The sequence below is a fragment of the Salmo salar genome, chromosome ssa28 (assembly GCF_905237065.1).
Source record: "Salmo salar chromosome ssa28, Ssal_v3.1, whole genome shotgun sequence".
NCBI lineage: Eukaryota > Metazoa > Chordata > Actinopteri > Salmoniformes > Salmonidae > Salmo > Salmo salar.
In genome coordinates this window covers 13,229,347-13,251,264 of record NC_059469.1, presented here as the reverse complement: position 1 = coordinate 13,251,264, position 21,918 = coordinate 13,229,347, and the positions used below count along the sequence as shown (strand labels likewise).

General features: G+C 44.6%; 1 protein-coding gene across 5 annotated transcripts in view; it reads right to left on the bottom strand.

Annotated features, from left to right (window-relative positions):
- Positions 1–21,918, bottom strand: part of abcc3 (ATP-binding cassette, sub-family C (CFTR/MRP), member 3) — a 62,731-nt gene that overhangs the window by 19,310 nt on the left and 21,503 nt on the right. For 4 of the 5 annotated variants that reach the window (XR_006762610.1, XR_006762609.1, XM_014179584.2 and 1 more), the window contains exons 2-8: positions 9,275–9,451; positions 8,822–8,947; positions 6,992–7,129; positions 6,153–6,278; positions 6,010–6,071; positions 5,608–5,739; positions 2,228–2,467 (exon numbers count right to left, since the gene is read on the bottom strand). Coding sequence is in view for 2 of the 5 variants with exons in the window: in XM_014179584.2 (XP_014035059.1) it covers positions 2,228–2,467; positions 5,608–5,739; positions 6,010–6,071; positions 6,153–6,278; positions 6,992–7,129; positions 8,822–8,947; positions 9,275–9,451 (1,001 nt within the window). In the remaining 3 variants the exon portion in view is untranslated. Of the gene's footprint in view, positions 1–127; positions 147–2,227; positions 2,468–5,607; positions 5,740–6,009; positions 6,072–6,152; positions 6,279–6,991; positions 7,130–8,821; positions 8,948–9,274; positions 9,452–21,918 lie in introns of those variants that run through there. The other variant, XM_045710385.1, reaches the window with a different exon arrangement.

The window sequence follows — 21,918 nt, the reverse complement described above, 5'->3', positions numbered from 1 at the left end:
ATATGGAATCATGTAGTAATCAAAAAAGTGTTAGACAAATGAAATATATTTGATATTCTTCAAAGTAGCCACCCTTTATCTTGATGACAGCTTTGCACACTCTTAGCATTCTCTCAACCAGCTTCACCTGGAATGCTTTTCCAATAGTCTTGAAGGAGTTCCCACATATGCAGAGAACTTGTTGGCTGCTTTTCCTTCACTTCACTCTGCAGTCCAACTCATTCCAAACCATCTCAATTGGGTTGAGGTCAGGTGATTGTGGAGGCCAGGTCATCTGATGCAGCACTCCCTCACTCTACTTCTTGGTCAAATAGCCCTTACACGGCCTGGAGATGTGTTGGGTCATTGTCCTGTTGAAAAACAAATAATAGTGGGACTAAGCGCAAACCAGATGGGATGCCGTATCGCTGCAGAATGCGGTGGTAGCCATGCTGGTTAAGTGTGCATTGAATTCTAAATAAATCACAGACAGTGTCACCAGCAAAGCACCCCCACACCTCCATGTTTCACGGTGGGAACCACACATAAGGATATCATCCGTTCACCTACTCTGCGTCACAAAGACACGCCGGTTGGAACCAAAAATCGAAAATTTGGACTCATCAGACCAAAAGGACAGATTTCCACTGGTCTAATGTCCATTGTTTCTTGGCCCAAGCAAGTATTTTCTTATTGGTGTCCTTTAGTAGTGTTTTCTTTGCAGCAATTCGACTATGAAGGCTTGATTCACGCAGTTTCTTCTGAACAGTTGATGTTGAGATGCGTCTGTTACTTGAACTCTGTGAAGCATTTATTTGGGCTGCAATTTCTGAGGCTGGTAACTCTTATGAACCAATCCTCTGCAGCAAAGGTAACTCTGGGTCTTCCATTCCTGTGGCGGTCCTCATGAGAGCCAGTTTCATCATAGTGCTTGATGGTTTTTGCGACAGCACTTGAAGAAACTTTCTAAGTTCTTGAAAGTTTCCGGATTGACTGATCTTCATGTCTTAAAATAATGATGGATTGTCATTTCTCTTTGCTTATTTGAGCTGTTCTTGCCATAACATGGACTTGGTCTTTTACCAAATAGATGGGGGGGGGGGGAGAGTTTGTATACCACCCGTACCATGTCACAACACAACTGATTGGCTCAAACACATTAAGAAGGAAAGACATTTCACAAATTAACTTTTATCAAGGCACACCTGTTAATTGAAATGCATTCCAGGTGACTACCTCATGTAGCTGGTTGAGAGAATGCCAAGAGTGTGCAAAGCTGTCATCAAGGCAAAGGGTGGCTACTTAGAAGATTCTAAAATATAAACACTTTTTGGGTTCCTACATTCCATATGTGTTATTTCATAGTTTTGATGTCTTCACTATTATTCTACAATGTAGAAAATAGTAAAAAATAAATAAAAACCCTTGAATGAGTATGTGTGCCCAAACTTTTGGCTGGTAGTGTAGATGGGTTTATGCTTCACAGAAAGCCTCCCATCATTCAAACACACACTTTCATGACAGCCTACACAGGGAACACATTTGCAAATCGGCTTTACATTGCAAACAAATAAAACAACTCGACAGCCGATGAGGACCATAAGGACGTAGACCAATCAACATGCAAATAATATTTGTCCTGGAAATAAGAGACCATGACACATCGTTAATGTAGGTAGATTTTGTCCTTCCATAAACCACATAGGTAAATACTGTCCAGGTGAATCCTCTCCAGTGGAAACACTGGGGTAGTGAGAATATTTGTTTAAACATTTGAGTCATTTAGCAGACGCTCTTATCCAGAGCGACTTACAGGAGCAATTAGGGTTAAGTGCCTTGCTCAAGGGCACATCAACAGATTTCAACTAGACAGCTCTGGGTTACTGGCCCAACAGCTTAATCGCTAGACTACTACCCAGCCCACGTTGGTAAAAAGATTATTACATCGGAGCTACTAGACTGTGCAGCTTTTCCTTTTCTTTTAAAACACTGTATTTTAACACTCGTTAAAAGGGGCTTTGATAGCTGCGCACTCTGTAAAGCTACAAGGAAACAAAACACCCACCCCTATGATGGGTGTGATACAGGAAATACTGCTGCTGTACTAAATTAGCTTATATTCTTATCTTTTTATTTTCTCAGAACTTTATCTTTATTCAGACCACATTCAGCATGTTCATCTGCATTTGACATATAGACTTGGTAAGACTTCATAAGGGTTTATAATGCTGCGTAGTGCTCTATTTACTTGAGGAGCTGTGGGTTGACGAAGGTGATGAGGTCCTGTAGGAGTTTAAATGCAGATCCGATGAGGAAGTAGGGTCCAAAGGCCTTGATGAGGGAACGGAGGAAGGAGGGCTTCTTGGGGTCTTTTTGTTTGGACAGCAACACCTCCACCTCCTCAGGACTGCTCTCCCCCCCTACATGGTTGGACTCTCCCGCTGGCGGAGGTTTGGAGTACAGAGCCTGGGTGGACTGGTCCTCAGCACTGTGGAGAGAAGGGGTGGAAATAGGTTCGAAGTAGAAGAAGCATTCATCACATCCAGTTTCTACCCTTGAACATGAAGTTAGCAGATATACTGTATATTTACGCATGATTTTCTCACACAATCGGAATGTGGAGGGGTTGGATTCCTACAGTCAATGAAACACAGCCCTCCCTCACACCTCTAAACAGGTTTGAGCAATTACAGGCTTAGGTCTCTCTTTCATATCACTTTACTGGTTCTTCTGTTCACTGAAGGAAAACCAGACAGAACTTGGCAGAGAAACTGAAGAGTAGTGAAAGAGCGAGCGAACATGAGAGCGAGCGAGAGCCAAAGAGAATGTTTGGAACAATGATGGAGGTTAGAGTTCAGCATTCAGCAGACACTCCCAAGCTGGTGTCAAGTGTGTTTGGACAAGATTTATATTTAAATTTTTGTCATTTCCCAGACGCTCTTACAGTTAGTGTATTCACCTTAAGGTAGCTACGTACAACAACCACATCTCACAGTTTTCAAAACTTTCCTCAATAAAGCAGCTTTCTGCAAAATCAGTGCAGGTAAGAAACATTTTAAAGTTGAATTCCATTAGTTCTGGAATGCCCTGTACTTTCCAGTTATGGGCCAAACAGAATAAAAAAAATGCCGTTTCCAGCTACAATAGTCATTTACAACATTAACAATGTCTACACTGTATATCTGATGAATTTGATGTTATTTAAAAATCTTTTCTTTTTTTTTTACTTTTCTTTCAAAAACAAGGAAATTACTAGTGACCGCAAACTTTTGAACTGTAGTGTATGTCCAGTTTAATAAGCTGAAGCAGATAGCAGTTTCAGCTAATAGTATTTTCCTCTTGAAAGCTTGTTTGACAAGTTTAAGCAGAAAGCTTTCTAGTTAAGGTTTTTGTGGTAGCCACCTGCTTTGATAAGTTAAAGTGGAAGACAAGACCTTTTCAAAGAAAAACTTTATATAAATCCAAACAATTATTAATATCGTAGGATTGGGATGAATTATAAAAATGGTTGTCTTTTATCAGAGAAAAAGCAGGTACTCTGTGTTTGGAGCAGAAAGCAGGCTTAATAATGGCTACCAGCCAGGCTATACAAGCGAGATTTTCACTCCACTGCTTTCCAGTCACATTCCAGTTTTTTTAATTCACTGCAGCAGCCTGTTGGAATTCTCTGTATGATGTAAACACATCATGTATTATGTAAACACATGTAAACACACAATGTTCCATCTGTGTGTTTTGTAACGATTTCTCTCCAACTCATCTTACTGATCTGTGGTGCTATTTCTGCCTTTGATACTAGCATGTTTGCTTTACTACTGTGTTTTCCACCCAAGACCAGGGATGCAGAGACACTGACTCAACAAATGAAATGCTCAAAAGGTGCCGCACAATCCAGTGGTTACTATCCTAACAAGTTTAACAGATATGAGCGATACTGGCTGGCGCCACATGAAGAACACACTTTATCTTTCTCACACATACGTGCACATGTACAAACACAAGCATGCACACTCAGATCCCATAAAGACAACTTCCTCCTACAGCTCTCCACAGTACTGGGAATGATGTGAAAGGGCAAACTACTGTTGACTTAGGCTGTGTCATTTGGCTGTGTAACCTTAAACAAGAGAAACCCTTCTCTACACAGTCATACTGCTGGGTCAATGTTGTTGTAACAAGTAAAATAAGGAAATAAGGGTACTGATTTTCAAACTGTGAAAAAATGTATTAAAACAAAAAAAGTTGTGAAAACATTGGAAGCCTTTGAGATAAGAAATCACCAAATAGAATATGTCCATTACAGGAAAGATTAAAGGAAATTTGGATGCTGGTCTCAAAATCAAAATTTCTTAGAAATACACACTGAACAAAAATATAAAACGCAACATGTAAAGTGTTAATGAGCTGAAATAAAAGATCCCAGAAATCCTTATTTCGCTAAAATGTTGCGCACAAATGTGTTTACATCCGTGTTGGTGAGCATTTCTCATTTGCCAAGATAATCCATCCACCTGACAGGTGTGGAATATCAAGAAGTTGATTAAACAGCATGATCATTACACAGGTGCACCTTGTGCTGGGGACAATATAAGGCCACTCTAAAATGTGCAGTTTTAGACCAGCCACCCGAACAGCTGATGAAACTGTGGGTTTGCACAACCAAAGAAGTTCTGCACAAACTGTCAGAAACCGTTTCAGGGAAGCTCATCTGTGTGCTTGTCATCCTCACCAGAGTCTTGACCTGACTGCAGTTTGGTGTCGTAACCGACTTCAGTGGGCAAATGCTCACCTTCGATGGCCACTGGCACGCTGGAGAAGTGTGCTCTTTACGGATGAATCCCGGTTTCAACTGTACCAGGCAGATGACGTTGTGTAGGCGAGCTGTTTGCTGATGTCAACGTTGTGAACAGAATGCCCTTTGGTGGCGGTGGGGTTATGGTATGGGCAGGTATAAGCTACAGACAACGAACACAACTGCATTTTATCAATGGCAATTTGAATGCACAGAGATACAGTGACAAGATCCTGAGGCCCATTGTCGTGCCATTCATCGGCCTCCATCACCTCATGTTTCAGCATGATAATGCACGGCCCCATGTTGCAAGGATCTGTACACAATTCCTAGAAGCTGAAAATGTGCCAGTTCTTCCATGGCCTGCATTCCCACCAGACATGTCACCCATTGAGCATGTTTGGGATGCTCTGAATCGACGTGTACGACAGCGTGTTCCAGTTCCGCCCATATCCATCAGATTCGCAGAGCCATTGAAGAGGAGTGGGACAACATTCCACAAGCAACAGCCTGATCAACTCTATGCGAAGGTGATGTGTCGATCTGCATGAGGCAAATTGTGGTCACACAAGATACTGACTGTTTTTTTGATCCACACCCCTACCTTTTTTTAAAAAGGTGTCTATGACCAACAGATGCATATCTGTATTCCCAGTCATGTGAAATCCATAGATTAGGGCCTAATTAATTTATTTCAATTGACTGATTTCCTTATATGAACTGTAACTCAGTAAAAACATTGAAATTGTTGCATGTTGCATTTATATTTCTGTTCAGTATAATAATAGTTTTTCAGTTTCCCATTCTACCCCCACCCTCCTTTGCTCCCTCCCTACCTGTGAGCCTTGGCTTGCTCCACCTCCCACTCCCGCAGTAGCTTGGGGACGACCACCTCTGAGCTGTCCCTCTTGTTCAGTGACCACAGGTCTTTGGCTTCCAGAGGGTTCTTATAGCCCTTAATGGCCATGCTGGGACAGAGAGGGACACAACACATTAGTGGAACTTTATGAAGTGCAAGATCCTGGAAAAGGCTTTATCCGTGTCCAGGAAACCAGGGCACAGAGAGAAGACGTGTTGGCGGTTCCATTGATTATTGATCAAATGTACTGATTACTTGTGGGAATAACATACATTGAACATGCAATAGCTACAAGCCATACAAATGTATAGGATAAGACAATCCTGCACCAAGGCATAATTGTTGTACAGTATGTGTTGTATGGGGGAAATCATGTTACCTAGTGAACCACCAGAAGGTCATAGTGGAGAGGAAACCAGCAGTTGATTGAGGACAAGGATTCTGAGGAGAAAATGGCAGAATAAGGTCACAGTGTGTGTGTGCGTGTGTGTGTGTGTGTGTGTGTGTGTATTGTTGACTCACGGGGTCTGTGTCTATGTTGGAGAAAAGTGGAGGTTTCTCATTGAAGCAAGAGAGGATAAGCTCGGCTACGATCAGGCTGAAGTAGAAATAGAATGTGGTGAAACGCAACTTGTCTGAAATCACACTCTGAAACACAAGAACAGAGAAAGACTGTATTGACCTGTTGGAGGACATTTTGTTATGAAAGCCATTTCTTAAGGAAGCTGACAGACAATACACTAACTGTGCTAGTCTCCTAAAACGCTCTCTTACATATCGATGATCAGTCCCCCCAAACCCTGCTGAGCTAAAAACAACTAAGTCATCCAAAATCATTCTTTTGTCTCCCTGACCACAAGCCATTCAGTCATTTTAAATAAAATATTTAAAACACAACTAGGGCCTAATTGGTAGGATCAATGGGATTGTAAATAGCCAGAGCAGACCACAAGACAGATGTTAGCATGGTTTGACCTGGTTTGGCCCCAGTGTAGCTCTGGCTAGCTGTTAGGGCATTAGATTATGTTAGAGTATTAGACAGCCCTCAGTAGGTTAGGTTAGATAAGACGGCTAAGGCCCTGCAGGTCGCTAGGACAACAGACCTACTATTTCTCCTCTCTCGCTCACTCTCTCCACCCAACCTCGGCCCTGCCTAACCCCCAAAACAACCAACCGTAAGTTCTTTAGCCAGGGAAGGAGAGGGAGGGAAGGAAGGAGGAGGAAGAGGGGGGGTGGTAACCATGTTTTGAGAGAGGGAAAAGAAGAAGGAGAGAGCGAGGGAGATGGAGACATCTATACATTTTAAACATCTCCTTCACCTCCGCCTATACAGTACACATTAGGGGAAACCCTGATCTCACCTGATATTTGGCCTGTAGGATCTTGGAGCGGAAAGGCACTATGGCACACAGCACCGACAGGAACCAGAATATAAATAGAATCCCTGAAGACTGGACCCCCTTCAACCTCTCAAACTGTATCAGAAACAAAGCTAGCAGCTGAGAAAGAGAGGAGGGAGAAAGGGAGAGTGAGGGAGCGAGGCGTTGAGTGAACACGATTTAGATAAGCACAGAAACACACAGGGCATGTAAAGGTGAACATGCATCTAAGCTCTACTCTCTCCTTCGCTCACTCATGCATAGGGCATGAGAGAGAGAAATGTGAGATAGAAGAAGAAAAAAAAACTTGTGAACCAGCATAGCAACTGCCTGTGAATAACAGCATGTTCACTAGGCTTATTCTACACCTTAGAGCGCGCAACATACTGTAAGGGCTAATGGAATACAATGACAATCTAATCATCTACAAACACAACAATCAGGCTGGTCTCATAGACTAGACGTAACATAGTAAACAAAAATCTGGGACACTCAACTTAGTATAATGATATGTTATCTTTGGTATGGTTACATAAGAGGGAAGGTTACTTAAGGCAAAAACAGTGGTTGTTCGTTATGGATGGATAAGCGTATAAAGCGAACGTCTAGCAACCCAAAGGTTGCGTGTTCGAATCTCATCACGGACAACTTTAGCATTTTAGCTGATTAGCAACTACTTACTACTTTTTTATCTACTTTACAACTACTTAGCATTTTAGCTTCCCCTTCCCAATAACCCTTTAACATAACTCCTAACCTTAACCCCAACATATCTAATGTTAGCCACCTAGTTAACATTAGCGTCCGCCACCTAGCAACCTAGCTAATGCTAGCTACAACAAATTAGAATTTCTAACATATCATACATATTGCAAATTTGTAACATATTGTATTAATTGCAATTCGTAACATGTGATACGAATTGGGACTGTGCTTCCACCCATCCAGTACATCTACTCGAAACGTGGTCGTCACGGAGGCTGAGCTTCCATCCATCCGGGACATTACACAAAATGGTGCCTGAGGAACGCACGCAGCATCATCAAGGACCCCACACAACCCAGCCACGAGCTGTTCTCTCCCTTACCGTCTAGCAGACGGTATCAGAGCATGAGGTCTGATACCAAAAGGCTCAGAGACAGTTTCTATCTTCAAGCCATCAGACTGCTGAACAGTTGAACTGGACTGACCACCTGCTCTGATTCTCTGCACCTTAGCACACATTACAACTGCTGCTACCAGACTCTTATTATAGTGCTCTAGTTAAACACTTGCTCTCCATCCCCCCTTCCCCAAAACACATGTAAATATTTTACTATAAATTGTGCCTTCCTGTATTATATGTATACTAAAATTGTTAATCTATTCTACTGCCATTTACTTCATGTTCGTATTCTTATTTTTTACAATTTTTTATGGTTGTTGCATTGTCGGGAAGGAACCTGCAAGTAAGCATTTCATTGGACAATGTATACCATGCGTATCCCGCACGACTAATAAAACTTGAAACTTGAATTGTAAATCGTAACTTATCATACAAAATGGATGATGGACATCCATAAATTAATACATACCATACCAAACATATTATACTAATTTGAGTGTCCCAGATTTCCGGTTACTATGTTACGTCTACCCCTGAGTCCAGGTTGCAACAATACATACATGATTGATTGACAAGTTATGGATTCAAAATACTGGTCACTAAGCAACAAGACCCCAAAAATAAGGTATTTTTCAGGAAGTGAGTTGAGCACTGTACGACTGTACTGCATGTTTACAACGCCACACCCTGTTGTTGTGTACAAGTACCATCGTCATGCCGACCACCAGCGGAGTGACGAAGTAGATGGGTGGCTTTGTGTCCCCCTGCCGCAGCTCATGGAAGGTGCCGAAAAGATCTGTCCAACACACGATCCACAACACCAACCCAAAGACCTAGAGGAGGAAAGGGGAGGGGTGAGAAAGAGAGAAAGAAATAAACCCAAAACTGAGCAGGAGTAATTTGATCAAAACCCATCTAAACTGTCTGAACAAGCTTGAATGTCTGGTACGTTTCCCAGTACTGGTCATTAGCCTGTCTGATAAACAGTTCCACTATTCCCCTATCGCGCATCAACTAAATAATCTAATAAGGGCCACGAAACAGGGTATCAATCTCTGGCAACAAACAGTATTGCATCGAGAGAGAGAGACGGAGACAGAGAGAAAGACAGCGTATGCATGTCCGCATACAGCAGCCCAGTGCGTGGTGTGGTCCCTCACCGTTTTCACTCTGTTAAGGATGGACATCATGATGTAACCCTTGTTGTTCCTCTGGAGGTAGAAGAGGTAGGGGGGGCAAGCAAGCCACAGGTACACACAAGGCAGCCATGACAGCACTGACAGCTGGAAACATTCCGGCAGGTCTGGGCTGTCTGTGTGGAGCGTCTGATTGGCTACCTGGAATCAAAGATGGAGACCAATGGGATGAGACCAATACACTTTAAAATGTCAAATCATCAAACATATCCAGTGGGACCTATCTGAAATTGCGCCCTATAGTCCCTGTACAGTGCTTTACTTTTGGACAGAACCCATGACATCAATATGGCCCGAAGTAGTGTCCTATATAGGCCTAGGGAATAGTGTGTCATTATGAACATACCCAAGTCTAGTGTTTGTTCTCACAGAACACCAGCACTGTATATAAATCAGTACTGAACATTAGCAGTAGTCAAGCCGCTTGCTCCTGTCTGACCCCAGGTCATTTTGGGGCCGTCTAACTGTGTGGAATGTCGCATGACATCAGCTGGCTTAGGGGCCGAGAGAGGGACACGCACACCATAGGTTGTTGCTGTACTTAGCCTAGTTACGTAGAAGGGACAGTGTTCATAACTGTAAACCTCCAATGCAAATGAAGAGGGGAAAACCACAGCATGGGGGCTGAGTTGAATCACAGACACTAAGAACTGAGTAGTGAAACTCGAGAGAGTGGGAAGCATCTTGTGATACAGAAACAAACTGCACTACTCTCAAACATCATATTTCATAATAAGAATAATTGCATTTTTAAAGCACTTCATTATACAAGAATAATCTCAAAGTGCATTAAAGATCAAATAGAAAGTTAAAAAACGAAACAAATATACTGAGTATACAGAATATTAAGAACACCCGCGCCGGAGAAGGCGGCAGACGTTTTACGTGTCCCCAACCGATTGTGTTTTTTGTTTGTTTATTTGCGTTGTTTGTAACTTGTTTTTTTAACTTATTTTGTACATAATGTTGCCGCTACCGTCTGTTATGACCAAAAAGAACTTCTGGACATCAGGCCTGCGATTACTCACCACGGACTGGCAGAATCCTTTTTTTCCCTTTAACGAGTCTGACGAGCCCGACGCGAACAATATACTGCTTTCTCAGGAACAGGCCCAGATCCCCGTCATTTGCGTGAAGAGGCGGCGGAGGAAAAGGGGCCAGAGGGCGGGCTGCATTTTGAGAATTCGTATGCGATCGAATAAACCCCCACTTCCTTCCATTCTGCTAGCAAACATGCAATCTTTGGAGAATAAATCGATGACCGACGCGGAAGATTAAATACTAACGGGACATTCAAAACTGTAATATCTTGTTCTTCACAGAGTCGTGGCTGAATGACGACATTATCAACATACAGCTGGCTGGTTATACACTGCACCGGCAGGACAGAACAGCGGCATCTGTTAAGACAAGGGGCGGGTGACTATGTATTTTTGTAAATAACTTCTGGTGCACGATATCTAAGGAAGTCTCGAGCTATTGCTCGCCTGAGATAGAGTATCTCATGATAAACTGTAGACCACACAATCTACCTAGAGAGTTAATCTGTATTTTTCATAGCTGTTTACATACCACCACAGTCAGAGGCTGGCACGAAGACAGCATTGAATGAGCTGTATTTTGTCATAAGCAAACAAGAAAATGCTCACCCAGAGGTGGCGCTCATAGTAGATGGGGACTGTAATGCAGGGAAACTTAAATCCAAATTTCTATTAGCATGTTAAATGTGCAACCAGAGAGAGAGAAAAAAAACAACTCTGGACCACATTTACTCCACACACAGAGATGCATACAAAGCTCTCCTCGCCCTCCATTTGGCAAATATGACCAAAATGATATCCTCCTGATTCCTGCTTACAAGCAAAAATTAAAGCAGGAAGCACTAGTGACTAGATCAATAAAAAAATGATCAGATGAACCAGATGCTAAGCTACAGGACTGTTTTGCTAGCACAGACTGGAATATGTTCCGAGATTCCTCCGATGGCATTGAAGTACACATCAGTCATTGGCTTCATCAATAAGTGCATCGATGATGTCATCCTCACAGTGACAGTACGTACATACCCCAACCAGAAGCCATGGATTGCAGGCAACATCCACACTGAGCTAAAGGCTAGAGCTGCCGCTTTCAAAGAGCGGGACTCTAACCCTGAAGCTTATAAGAAATCCCGCTATGCCCGCCGACGAACCATGAAACAGGCAAAGCATCAATACAGGACTAAGATCGAATAGTACTACACCGGCTCTGACGCTCGTCAGATGTGGTAGGGCTTGCAAACCATTACAGACGACAAAAGGGAAGCACAGCCGAGAGCTGCCCAGTGACACGAGCCTGCCAGACGAGCTAAACTATTTCTATGCTCGCTTTGAGGCAAATAACACTGAAACATGCATGAGAGCACCAGCTGTTCCAGAAGACTGTGTGGTCACGCTCTCCGCAGCCGATGTGAGTAAGACCTTTAAACAGGTCAACATTCACAAGGCCGCAGGGCCAGACGGATTACCAGGACGTGTACTACGAGCATGCGCTAACCAACTGGCAAGTGTCTTCATTGACATTTTCAACCTCTCCCTGTCCGAGTCTGTAATACCAACATGTTTTAAGCAGACCACCATAGTGCCTGTGCCCAAGAACACTAAGGTAACCTGCCTAAATGACTACCGACCCATAGCACTCACATCTGTAGCCATGAAGCGCTTTGAAAGGCTGGTCATGGCTCACATCAACACCATTATCCCAGAAACCCTCGACCCACTCAAATTTGCATACCGCCCCAACAGATGACGCAATCTCTATTACACTCCACACTGCCCCTTCCCACCTGGACAAAGGGAGCCCCTATGTGAGAATTCTATTCAATGACTACAGCTCAGCATTCAACACCATAGTGCTATCAAAGCTCATCAATAAGCTAAGGACTCTGGGACTAAACACTTCCCTCTGCAACTGGATCCTGGACTTCCTGATGGGCCGTCCCCAGGTGGTAAGGGTAGGTAACAACACATCCGCCATGCTGATCCTCAACACAGGATCAACTCAGTCCCCTCCTGTACTCCCTGTTCACTCATGACTACATGGCCAGGCACAACTCCAACACCATTAAGTTTGCCGATGACACAACAGTGGTAGGCCTGATCACCGACAATGATGAGACAGCCTATTAGGGAGGAGGTCAGACAACAACCTCTCCCTCAACGTGATCAAGACAAAGTAGATGACTGTGGACTAAAGGAAAAAGAGGACCGAGCACGCCCCCATTCTCATCGACGGGGCTGCAGTGGAGCAGGTTGAGAGCTTCAAGTTCCTTGGTGTCTACATCACCAACATGGTCCAAGCACACCAAGACAGTCGTGCATTTGGGTTGTTTGTGCAGTCCGGCAGTGTCAATGCGTGTCCTCCGAATTAATGCCGGCGTAATATTACACTTCACTACATTACAACGGCTTGAGTTGTTTGATCTGAGCAATTCTTCTTAGCTGGCTACATAGCCGTCTTTGTATCAAAGATAATTGTGTAGTTTAGAGTAATTGAGTAATTATCGAGGCTAGCTATCTTCGTCCTCCTAACGTAGTCAACACTGCTAGCTGCTAGCTAGCTAGTCATCACTGCTAGCTAGCCAACTTCTACCAACTAGCAGCACTGTAGAAACTATTACATTACAACGTAACGACTTGATTAGTGTGGTGTTAGTGTTAGTTAGCCAGCTACATAGTTGTCTTTGCTGTCTCTGTATCTAAGATAATTGTGTAGTTTGAGTAATTATCGAGGTGAGCTAGCCAGCCATGACGCGGCGCCAGACTTAGTCAACACACCTAGTCATCATTAACCCACTGCTAGCTAGCCAACCGTTACCGACTAGCAGCGCTGTAGATACTAATACTTTACAACGGAACGATTTGACTAGTGCAGTGTTAGCTAGCTAGCTACTTAGTTGTCTTTGTCATAGCTTGATAATTGTGTAGTCTAGTAATTACCGAGGTTAGCTAGCCAGCCATCGAGGTTAGCTAGCCAGCTATTTCCGTCCCCCGCGACGCCATTTTTCCTAACCCAGCCAACTATTACCGACGAGCAGCATTGTAGAAACTAAATACATTACAAGGAACGTCTTGATTAGTGTTATGTTAGCTAGCTAGCTACAAAGTTGCTTTGTATCATGACAAGGGGTAGTACTGAAACTATCGAGGTTACCTAGCCAGCTACACGTTCAAAGTCAACAACGCAGCCACTGCTAGCTAGCCTACTCCACCAGCCAGCAGTACTGTATCATTTTAGTCAATAAGATTTTTGCAACGTAAGCTTAACTTTCTGAACATTCGAGACGTGTAGTCCACTTGTCATTCCAATCTCCTTTGCATTAGCGTAGCCTCTTCTGTAGCTTGTCTACTATGTGTCTGTCTATCCCTGTTCTCTCCCCTCTGCACAGGCCATACAAACGCTCCACACCGCGTGGCCGCTGCCACTCTAACCTGGTGGTCCCAGCGCGCACGACCCACGTGGAGTTCCAGGTCTCCGGCAGCCTCTGGAACTGCCGGTCTGCGGCCAACAAGGCTGAGTTCATCTCAGCCTATGCTACCCTCCAGTCCCTAGACTTCCTGGCGCTGACGGAAACATGGATTACCACAGATAACACTGCTACTCCTACTGCTCTCTCTTCGTCTGACTATGTGTTCTCGCATACCCCTAGAGCATCGAGCCAGCGGGGTGGTGGCACTGGAATCCTCATCTCTCCCAAATGGACATTCTCTCTTTCTCCCCTGACCCATCTGTCTATCTCCTGATTTGAATTCCATGCTGTCACAGTTACCAGCCCTTTCAAGCTTAACATCCTTATCATTTATCGCCCTCCAGGTTCCCTTGGAGAGTTCATCAATGAGCTTGACGCCTTGATAAGTTCCTTTCCTGAGGATGGCTCACCTCTCACAGTTCTGGATGACTTTAACCTCCCCACGTCTACCTTTGACTCATTCCTCTCTGCCTCCTTCTTTCCACTCCTCTCCTCTTTCGACCTCACCTCTCTCACCTTCCCCCCCTACTCACAAGGCAGGCAATACGCTTGACCTCATCTTTACTAGATGCTGTTCTTCCACTAATCTCATTGCAACTCCCCTCCAAGTCTCCGACCACTACCTTGTATCCTTTTCCCTCTCGCTCTCATCCAACACTTCTCACTCTGCCCCTACTCGGATGGTATTGCGCCGTCCCAACCTTCGCTCTTTCTCTCCCGCTACTCTCTCCTCTTCCATCCTATCATCTCTTCCCTCTGCTCAAACCTTCTCCAACCTATCTCCTGATTCTGCCTCCTCAACCCTCCTCTCCTCCCTCTCTGCATCCTTTGATTTCCTCTGTCCCCTATCCTCCAGGCCGGCTCGGTCCTCCCCTCCTGCTCCGTGGCTCGACGACTCACTGCGAGCTCACAGAACAGGGCTCCGGGCAGCCGAGCGGAAATGGAGGAAAACTCGCCTCCCTGCGGACCTGGCATCCTTTCACTCCCTCCTCTCTACATTTTCCTCTTCTGTCTCTGCTGCTAAAGCCACTTTCTACCACTCTAAACTCCAAGCATCTGCCTCTAACCCTAGGAAGCTCTTTGCTACCTTCTCCTCCCTCCTGAATCCTCCTCCCCGCCCCCTCCTCCCTCTCTGCGGATGACTTCGTCAACCATTTTGAAAAGAAGGTTGACGATATCCGATCCTCGTTTGCTAAGTCAAACGACACCGCTGGTCCTGCTCACACTGCCCTACCCTGTGCTTTGACCTCTTTCTCCCCTCTCTCTCCAGATGAAATCTCGCGTCGTGACGGCCGGCCGCCCAACAACCTGCCCACTTGACCCTATCCCCTCCTCTCTTCTCCAGACCATTTCCGGAGACCTTCTCCCCTACCTCACCTCGCTCATCAACTCATCCTTGACCGCTGGCTACGTCCCTTCCGTCTTCAAGAGAGCGAGAGTTGCACCCCTTCTGAATAAAACCTACACTCGATCCCTCCGATGTCAACAACTACAGACCAGTATCCCTTCTTTCCTTTCTCTCCAAAACTCTTGAACGTGCCGTCCTTGGCCAGCTCTCTTGCCATCTCTCTCAGAATGACCTTCTTGATCCTAATCAGTCAGGTTTCAAGACTGGGCATTCAACTGAGACTGCTCTTCTCTGTGTCACGGAGGCTCTCCGCACTGCTAAAGCTAACTCTCTCTCCTCTGCTCTCATCCTTCTAGACCTATCTGCTGCCTTTGATACCGTGAACCATCAGATCCTCCTCTCCACCCTCTCCGAGCTGGGCATCTCCGGCGCGGCCCACGCTTGGATTGCGTCCTACCTGACAGGTCGCTCCTACCAGGTGGCGTGGCGAGAATCTGTCTCTGCACCACGTGCTCTCACCACTGGTGTCCCCCAGGGCTCTGTTCTAGGCCCACTCCTATTCTCGCTATACACAAAGTCACTTGGCGCTGTCATATCCTCACATGGTCTCTCATATCATTGCTATGCAGATGACACAATTAATCTTCTCCTTTCCCCCTTCTGACAACCAGGTGGCGAATCGCATCTCTGCATGTCTGGCAGACATATCAGTGTGGATGACGGATCACCACCTCAAGCTGAACCTCGGCAAGACGGAGCTGCTCTTCCTCCCGGGGAAGGACTGCCCGTTCCATGAGCTCGCCATCACGGTTGACAACTCCCTTGTGTCCTCCTCCCAGAGTGCTAAGAGCCTCGGCGTGACCCTGGACAACACCCTGTCGTTCTCCACTAACATCAAGGCGGTGACCCGATCCTGTAGGTTCATGCTCTACAACATTCGCAGAGTACGACCCTGCCTCACACAGGAAGCGGCGCAGGTCCTAATCCAGGCACTTGTCATCTCCCGTCTGGATTACTGCAACTCGTTGTTGGCTGGGCTCCCTGCCTGTGCCATTAAACCCCTAAAACTCATCCAGAACGCCGCAGCCCGTCTGGTGTTCAACCTTCCCAAGTTCTCTCACGTCATCCCGCTCCTCCGCTCTCTCCACTGGCTTCCAGTCGAAGCTCGCATCCGCTACAAGACCATGGTGCTTGCCTACGGAGCTGTGAGGGGAACGGCACCTCCGTACCTTCAGGCTCTGATCAGGCCCTACACCCAAACAAGGGCACTGCGTTCATCCACCTCTGGCCTGCTCGCCTCCCTACCTCTGAGGAAGCACAGTTCCCGCTCAGCCCAGTCAAAACTGTTCGCTGCTCTGGCACCCCAATGGTGGAACAAGCTCCCTCACCACGCCAGGACAGCGGAGTCAATCACCCCCTTCCGGAGACCCCTGAAACCCCACCTCTTTAAGGAATACCTGGGATAGAATAAAGTAATCCTTCTAACCCCCCCCTTAAAAGATTTAGATGCACTATTGTAAAGTGGTTGTTCCACTGGATATTATAAGGTGAATGCACCAATTTGTAAGTCGCTCTGGATAAGAGCGTCTACTAAATGACTTAAATGTAAATGTAAGAGGGCATGACAAAAACTATTCCCCCAAAAACTATTCCCCCTGGCATGGGTCCTCAGTCCCTCAAAAGGTTCTACAACTGCACCATCGAGAGCATCCTGACTGGTTGCATCACTGCCTGGTATGGCAACTGCTCGGCCTCCGACCGCAAGGCGCTATAGAGGGTAGTGCGTATGGCCCAGTACATCACTGGGGCCAAGCTTCCTGCCATCCAGGACCTCTATACCAGGCGGTGTTCGAGGATGGCCCTAAAAATTGTCAAAGACTCCAGCCACCCTAGTCATAGATCTCTCTCTGCTACCACACGGCAAGCGGTACCAGAGTGCCAAGTCTAGGTCCAAGAGGCTTCTAAACAGCTTCTACCCTCAAGCCATAAGACTTCTGAACACCTAATCAAAACAGCTACCCAGACTATTTGCATTGCCCCCTATTTTACACTGCTGCTACTCTCTGTTGTTATCATCTATGCATCGTCACGTTAATAACTCTACCTACATGTACATATTACCTCAACTAACCGGTGCCCCAACACATTGACTCTGTACCTGTACCCCCCTGTATATAGTCTCGCTATTGTTATTTTACTTCTGTTCTTTAATTACTTGTTTCTTATCCATATTTTTTTAAAGTGCGTTGTTGGTTAGGGGCTCGTAAGTAAGCATTTCACTGTAAGGTCTACACCTGTTGTACTCGGCGCACGTGAGTAATAAAAAATGTATTTGATCTTTCCATGAGATAGCTTTCACCTGGATTCACCTGGTCAGTCTATGATCCCTTATTGATGACACTTCAAATCAATGTAGATTAAGGGGAGGAGACAGGTTAAAGAAGGATTTTTAAACAATGACACAATTCAGACATGGATTGTGTATGTGTGCCATACATAGGGTGAATGGGCAAGACAAAAGATTTAAGTGCCTTAGAACGGGGTATGGTAGTAGGTGCCAGCCACAGCGGTCTGTGTCAAGAGTTTGTGTGTATCAAGAATGGTCCACCACCCAAAGGCCATCCAGCCAACTTGACACAACTGTGGGAAGCATTGGAATCAACATGGACCAGCATCCCTGTGGAATTCTTTCGACACATTGTAGAGTCCACGCCCCGACAAATTGAGGCTGTTCTGGGGGAAAAAAATGGGGGTGCAACTCAATATTAGGAAGGTGTTCCTAATGTTTGGTATACTCAGTGTATATGCCATTTAGCATACATGTATAGCTTATGGTCATAGTTTTCTCCATTCTACATCAATAAAGCTAAGTTAAAGGTCCAATGCAGCTCAATATCAAAATAGCTTCTTAGCAAAGAGCCATTTCTCAAGCAAGAATTTGATAGGACTGTCTGGGAGTGGTCTGAGTGGGAGGGGAGAACTGAAAACTAGCTGTTATTGGCAGAGAGGTTTGGAACTCTTTCTTATTGGTGTATTAATTAATTTACCACCTGATGTTACCAGGCAGGCTAAAACTCCATCCCACCAAAACAGACCAAAATTATTTCAGCCAGTCTTTTCAAACAGCTCTTACACTAAAATGGCATTATCATAATTTTCACAATATTATTCCAACATCATACAGTAGTGTGGAAATATATACAAAACACAGGACAATCTCATTTATGACTGCACTGGGCCTTTAATTTAAAACAGCCAGTGAGACTGGACAGCAAGGCAGGGACTCATAATGAAGAGAAATGACTGCCAATTACATTTCTCTTAGGGCATAGTTCTTTTTAATCATTTTAGGGCTCAAAAGAGAATATATAATATTCCAGGTTAGCATATGTACAGTATGCAAATAAGGTTATTTCCCAGTAAAGTTACCGGACCGGGTAAGTCACAACAGTCATAAACAGACATTAGCTGTTATAACTCCTAATGACAGCTGCTATGACAGTCTTATGACAGTTTAGTGCTATGTAGGCATTATAGCACTAACACCACTAAAATGCTAATCGGTTTTGTGAGGCACGATAACAATCCCAAAAGCCAGTGAGAGTATCTATGGAAGCGTTTACCATGAATAGCTAAAGGACATGCAGCCATATCTCAAAGACACGAGAGGAAAGAATATTGTATCAAACTTCCTATAGGCGGGGTGGCAGGCAGCCAATGCTGAATGTGCTTTTAAGGACCGGACCAGGCAGTGGTGGAACAGAGTAGAAGAGGCCCAACCCCAGATACTTGGCTAGATAAACACAGCTGCCCATGTTTCTGCCTGTCGGCACCCATCAGGGGAGTATGTGTGGACATGTGTGCATGCCTTGTGTCTGTATGATGTGTGTGTGTGTGTGTGTGTGTGTGTGTGTGGGGGGGGGCTGATCCAGACTGATCCATCCCATCTGTCAGTTTCCATTTCTGTAATGTATGTGCATAAACATCCCAGGTGTCCTCTTAATAGGCTTCAGAACAACATGGAGAATGTGAGACCACAGCTGGACAGCGAAATGTATAAAAATGTGTGAATATGATAAGCAAGACATCATTTATTTGTACATATTCACGTTGCCGGACTTGATTAAGGTTCATTTCTTCAGATGCCCTTTTAAAGCCTAAGAACTGACATACAGTTAGACACATGAACCATACCATTCCTTCCAATTAAACCAGTATAAATCAGTTGACAACAATGGATGTGGCACTTTGGTCTTCAGTAGGCCCATAGTTATACATAGAATGACTGGCCTTTACATTTGGCCCATCTGCTTAATGGCCAGGATGAAAGGGCAGACCATGACTGAATCATATTAGTATGACGGGACAGGAATACACAGTATGGTTGTGTAAATCAAAAAGGGACTGAACTGAATGAAGTGTGACTTAATAAAGTGAAGGTTTGCCCCTAGCCTGGCTAACAACCCAAACGCTGTATAACCAGGTTACTCGTTTTCCATTGTACCACGTGGTATGTTGCGTCAGGCTAGTCGCCTCCCCAGTGTGGTCATTATTTAGCTGCATCACTACAGTAGCTGAAATAAATATCACCCTAGGGAACAGCCACACACCCTGAGCATTAGAAAACAAAAAAACGCATTGACTTTGCTCTCAGTGAGTCACAAAGCGTGGCCTTTGCCGTTCCGCTCTGCGTGATGAGAACAATGGCCAGGTCTGCGGGTAGGTTGTGGTGTGTAGAGTAGAAGCTACGGTTGGATGGTAGGTTGTGGTGTGTAACCGGCTGGTACATGTGTGATACACCCCAGCCATTCCTGTCTGTAGAGTCTTCCTGTCTCATCAACCTTCAGTACAGATGGAGGATGGTTAGCAGCACTAGTCAGTATTTACTGTATGTTTTGCATCTAAAAATCAGGCCTGCTGGGTTGTGTTAACCAGTTTGAGGGAGGTAGCTAGCAGCCATCGCTCTGCTAATGACTTTAGTGTCCCTGTCCAGGAGAACAAATATTACATTACGGGGGTGATACTGAATTATGTAAATAAATAGCTGTTTGTCCAAGGAAGGTCACCTTTCTTTGATGCCAGTGACGAGGCTGATTTGAGAATGAATGCAAATGTTTGGCCTGTCATTGTTGCTCACTTTATCATTGGGACCATTTCTGGAATCAAACTCTTTACATTTTTTGTGTAGTAATTAATGTTAATAGTCCTTTGACATCAACACATCACAATGTCGAGAGTTATAGCTTGGCAGTGTCGTGGTGAGTCTATAAGCTAGCTTTTTTTCTCCCATCCCCCTCGGTTGAAATGAATGTATGCAACACCCTCTGTGAGCATGATTGATAACTTTGCATTGTAAAGGCAGTGTATGCAAATAAATCATGGGCTGACAAGTAAAGCAAAGGTGATAGGGAGGAAAAAAGGGTAGCGGGTAGCATTGCATTTGCGGAGCACGAGTCCCATCTCCCAAATGGCTAGAATGGCGGAAACAGATAAGAGTAGTATGCACTCACTATTGTAAGTCACTCTGGACAAGAGTATGTGCTAAATATCTCAAATGTGAGAGAGATGGGGAAAATAATCCTGCAGCAACAGCAAATGTGAATGACTATGTGGATTATTTAAGTGATAATGCCTGAGAAGCTGCTGTTTGGAGGATATTGGCACAGGTGTTGTTAGGCCCAAGCTGAAGTCAAGGGCCAGCAAACCGTGCCAATATATCCTCCAAACACCGGCTTCAAGGGCATTATCACTTTTATACAACGGGTTACCAACATATTCAAATAATGGTTGACATATTTTCATTATAAACATTATTTTGATGAATTTATTCATACCATTTCATCCTTCCACAAGATATAGCCCCGACACAAATCTAGGTTTGGCTGGTTGTTCGTTCTATCAGTTGCCAGAGACACGACCCAGTCGTTCAGTCTTTTTGTTCTGTATCTATGGACGCAACCCAGTCATTCCTTCTAAATGTTCTATTGCCATACTGGCTGGCAACGTTCTTATCCCTTGCTTACTAGCTAGCCAACTATGGCTAACTTAGTCACGTCAAACAGTGCAGACAGAATAATAAAGTAGCTGCATTTGCATTTGTTTAGCTGTGACATTTATTCGGACGCATCCATAAGAATGAACTAATGAGGAGCAATTTTTCCTGCCGTAGAAAATGTGCTCTCTCATCAGGACACGGTTGTTCAGAGGAGCTAGCCAACAACACAGCTAACACAATCACTGCAAACTGAAGCTGGAAAGACTGCAAACTAGCTGCACTTCGATTCGTTGTACCTTTTTTCAGTTGACATTTCTTTGTATATATCCATAAAAATTATGATTCATGATTTTGACTGGCTGAGAAACGCTGCCTTCCTATCTGTCTCGTTCTGACTCCAGAGACTGTCATTACTATGGGACAGCTGGAGATCGAATTTGAATGTTAAAACAATGTTGAAAATGTCAGAGAGACAGCAAGGTTTAAACAAATCCCCACTGTTGAAAACTAAATGTTAGTCTAAAAAAAAAAAGTGAGATAATGTCTAGATGCTTTTTATAGTGGAGATCAAGTTTATAAATTGCCTGGCTGGGCTGATAAGACAGTGGATTGCGCAGTCAGATGGAAAAGAGTAAATCGGCTAAATCTATGATGTTAAAATGCCGGTGGACACCGGCTGGAATGCGGTTTTAACCAATGAGCATTCAGGATTAGACCCACTCGTTGTATAAAATAAAATGTACCTTGTTGTATGGATT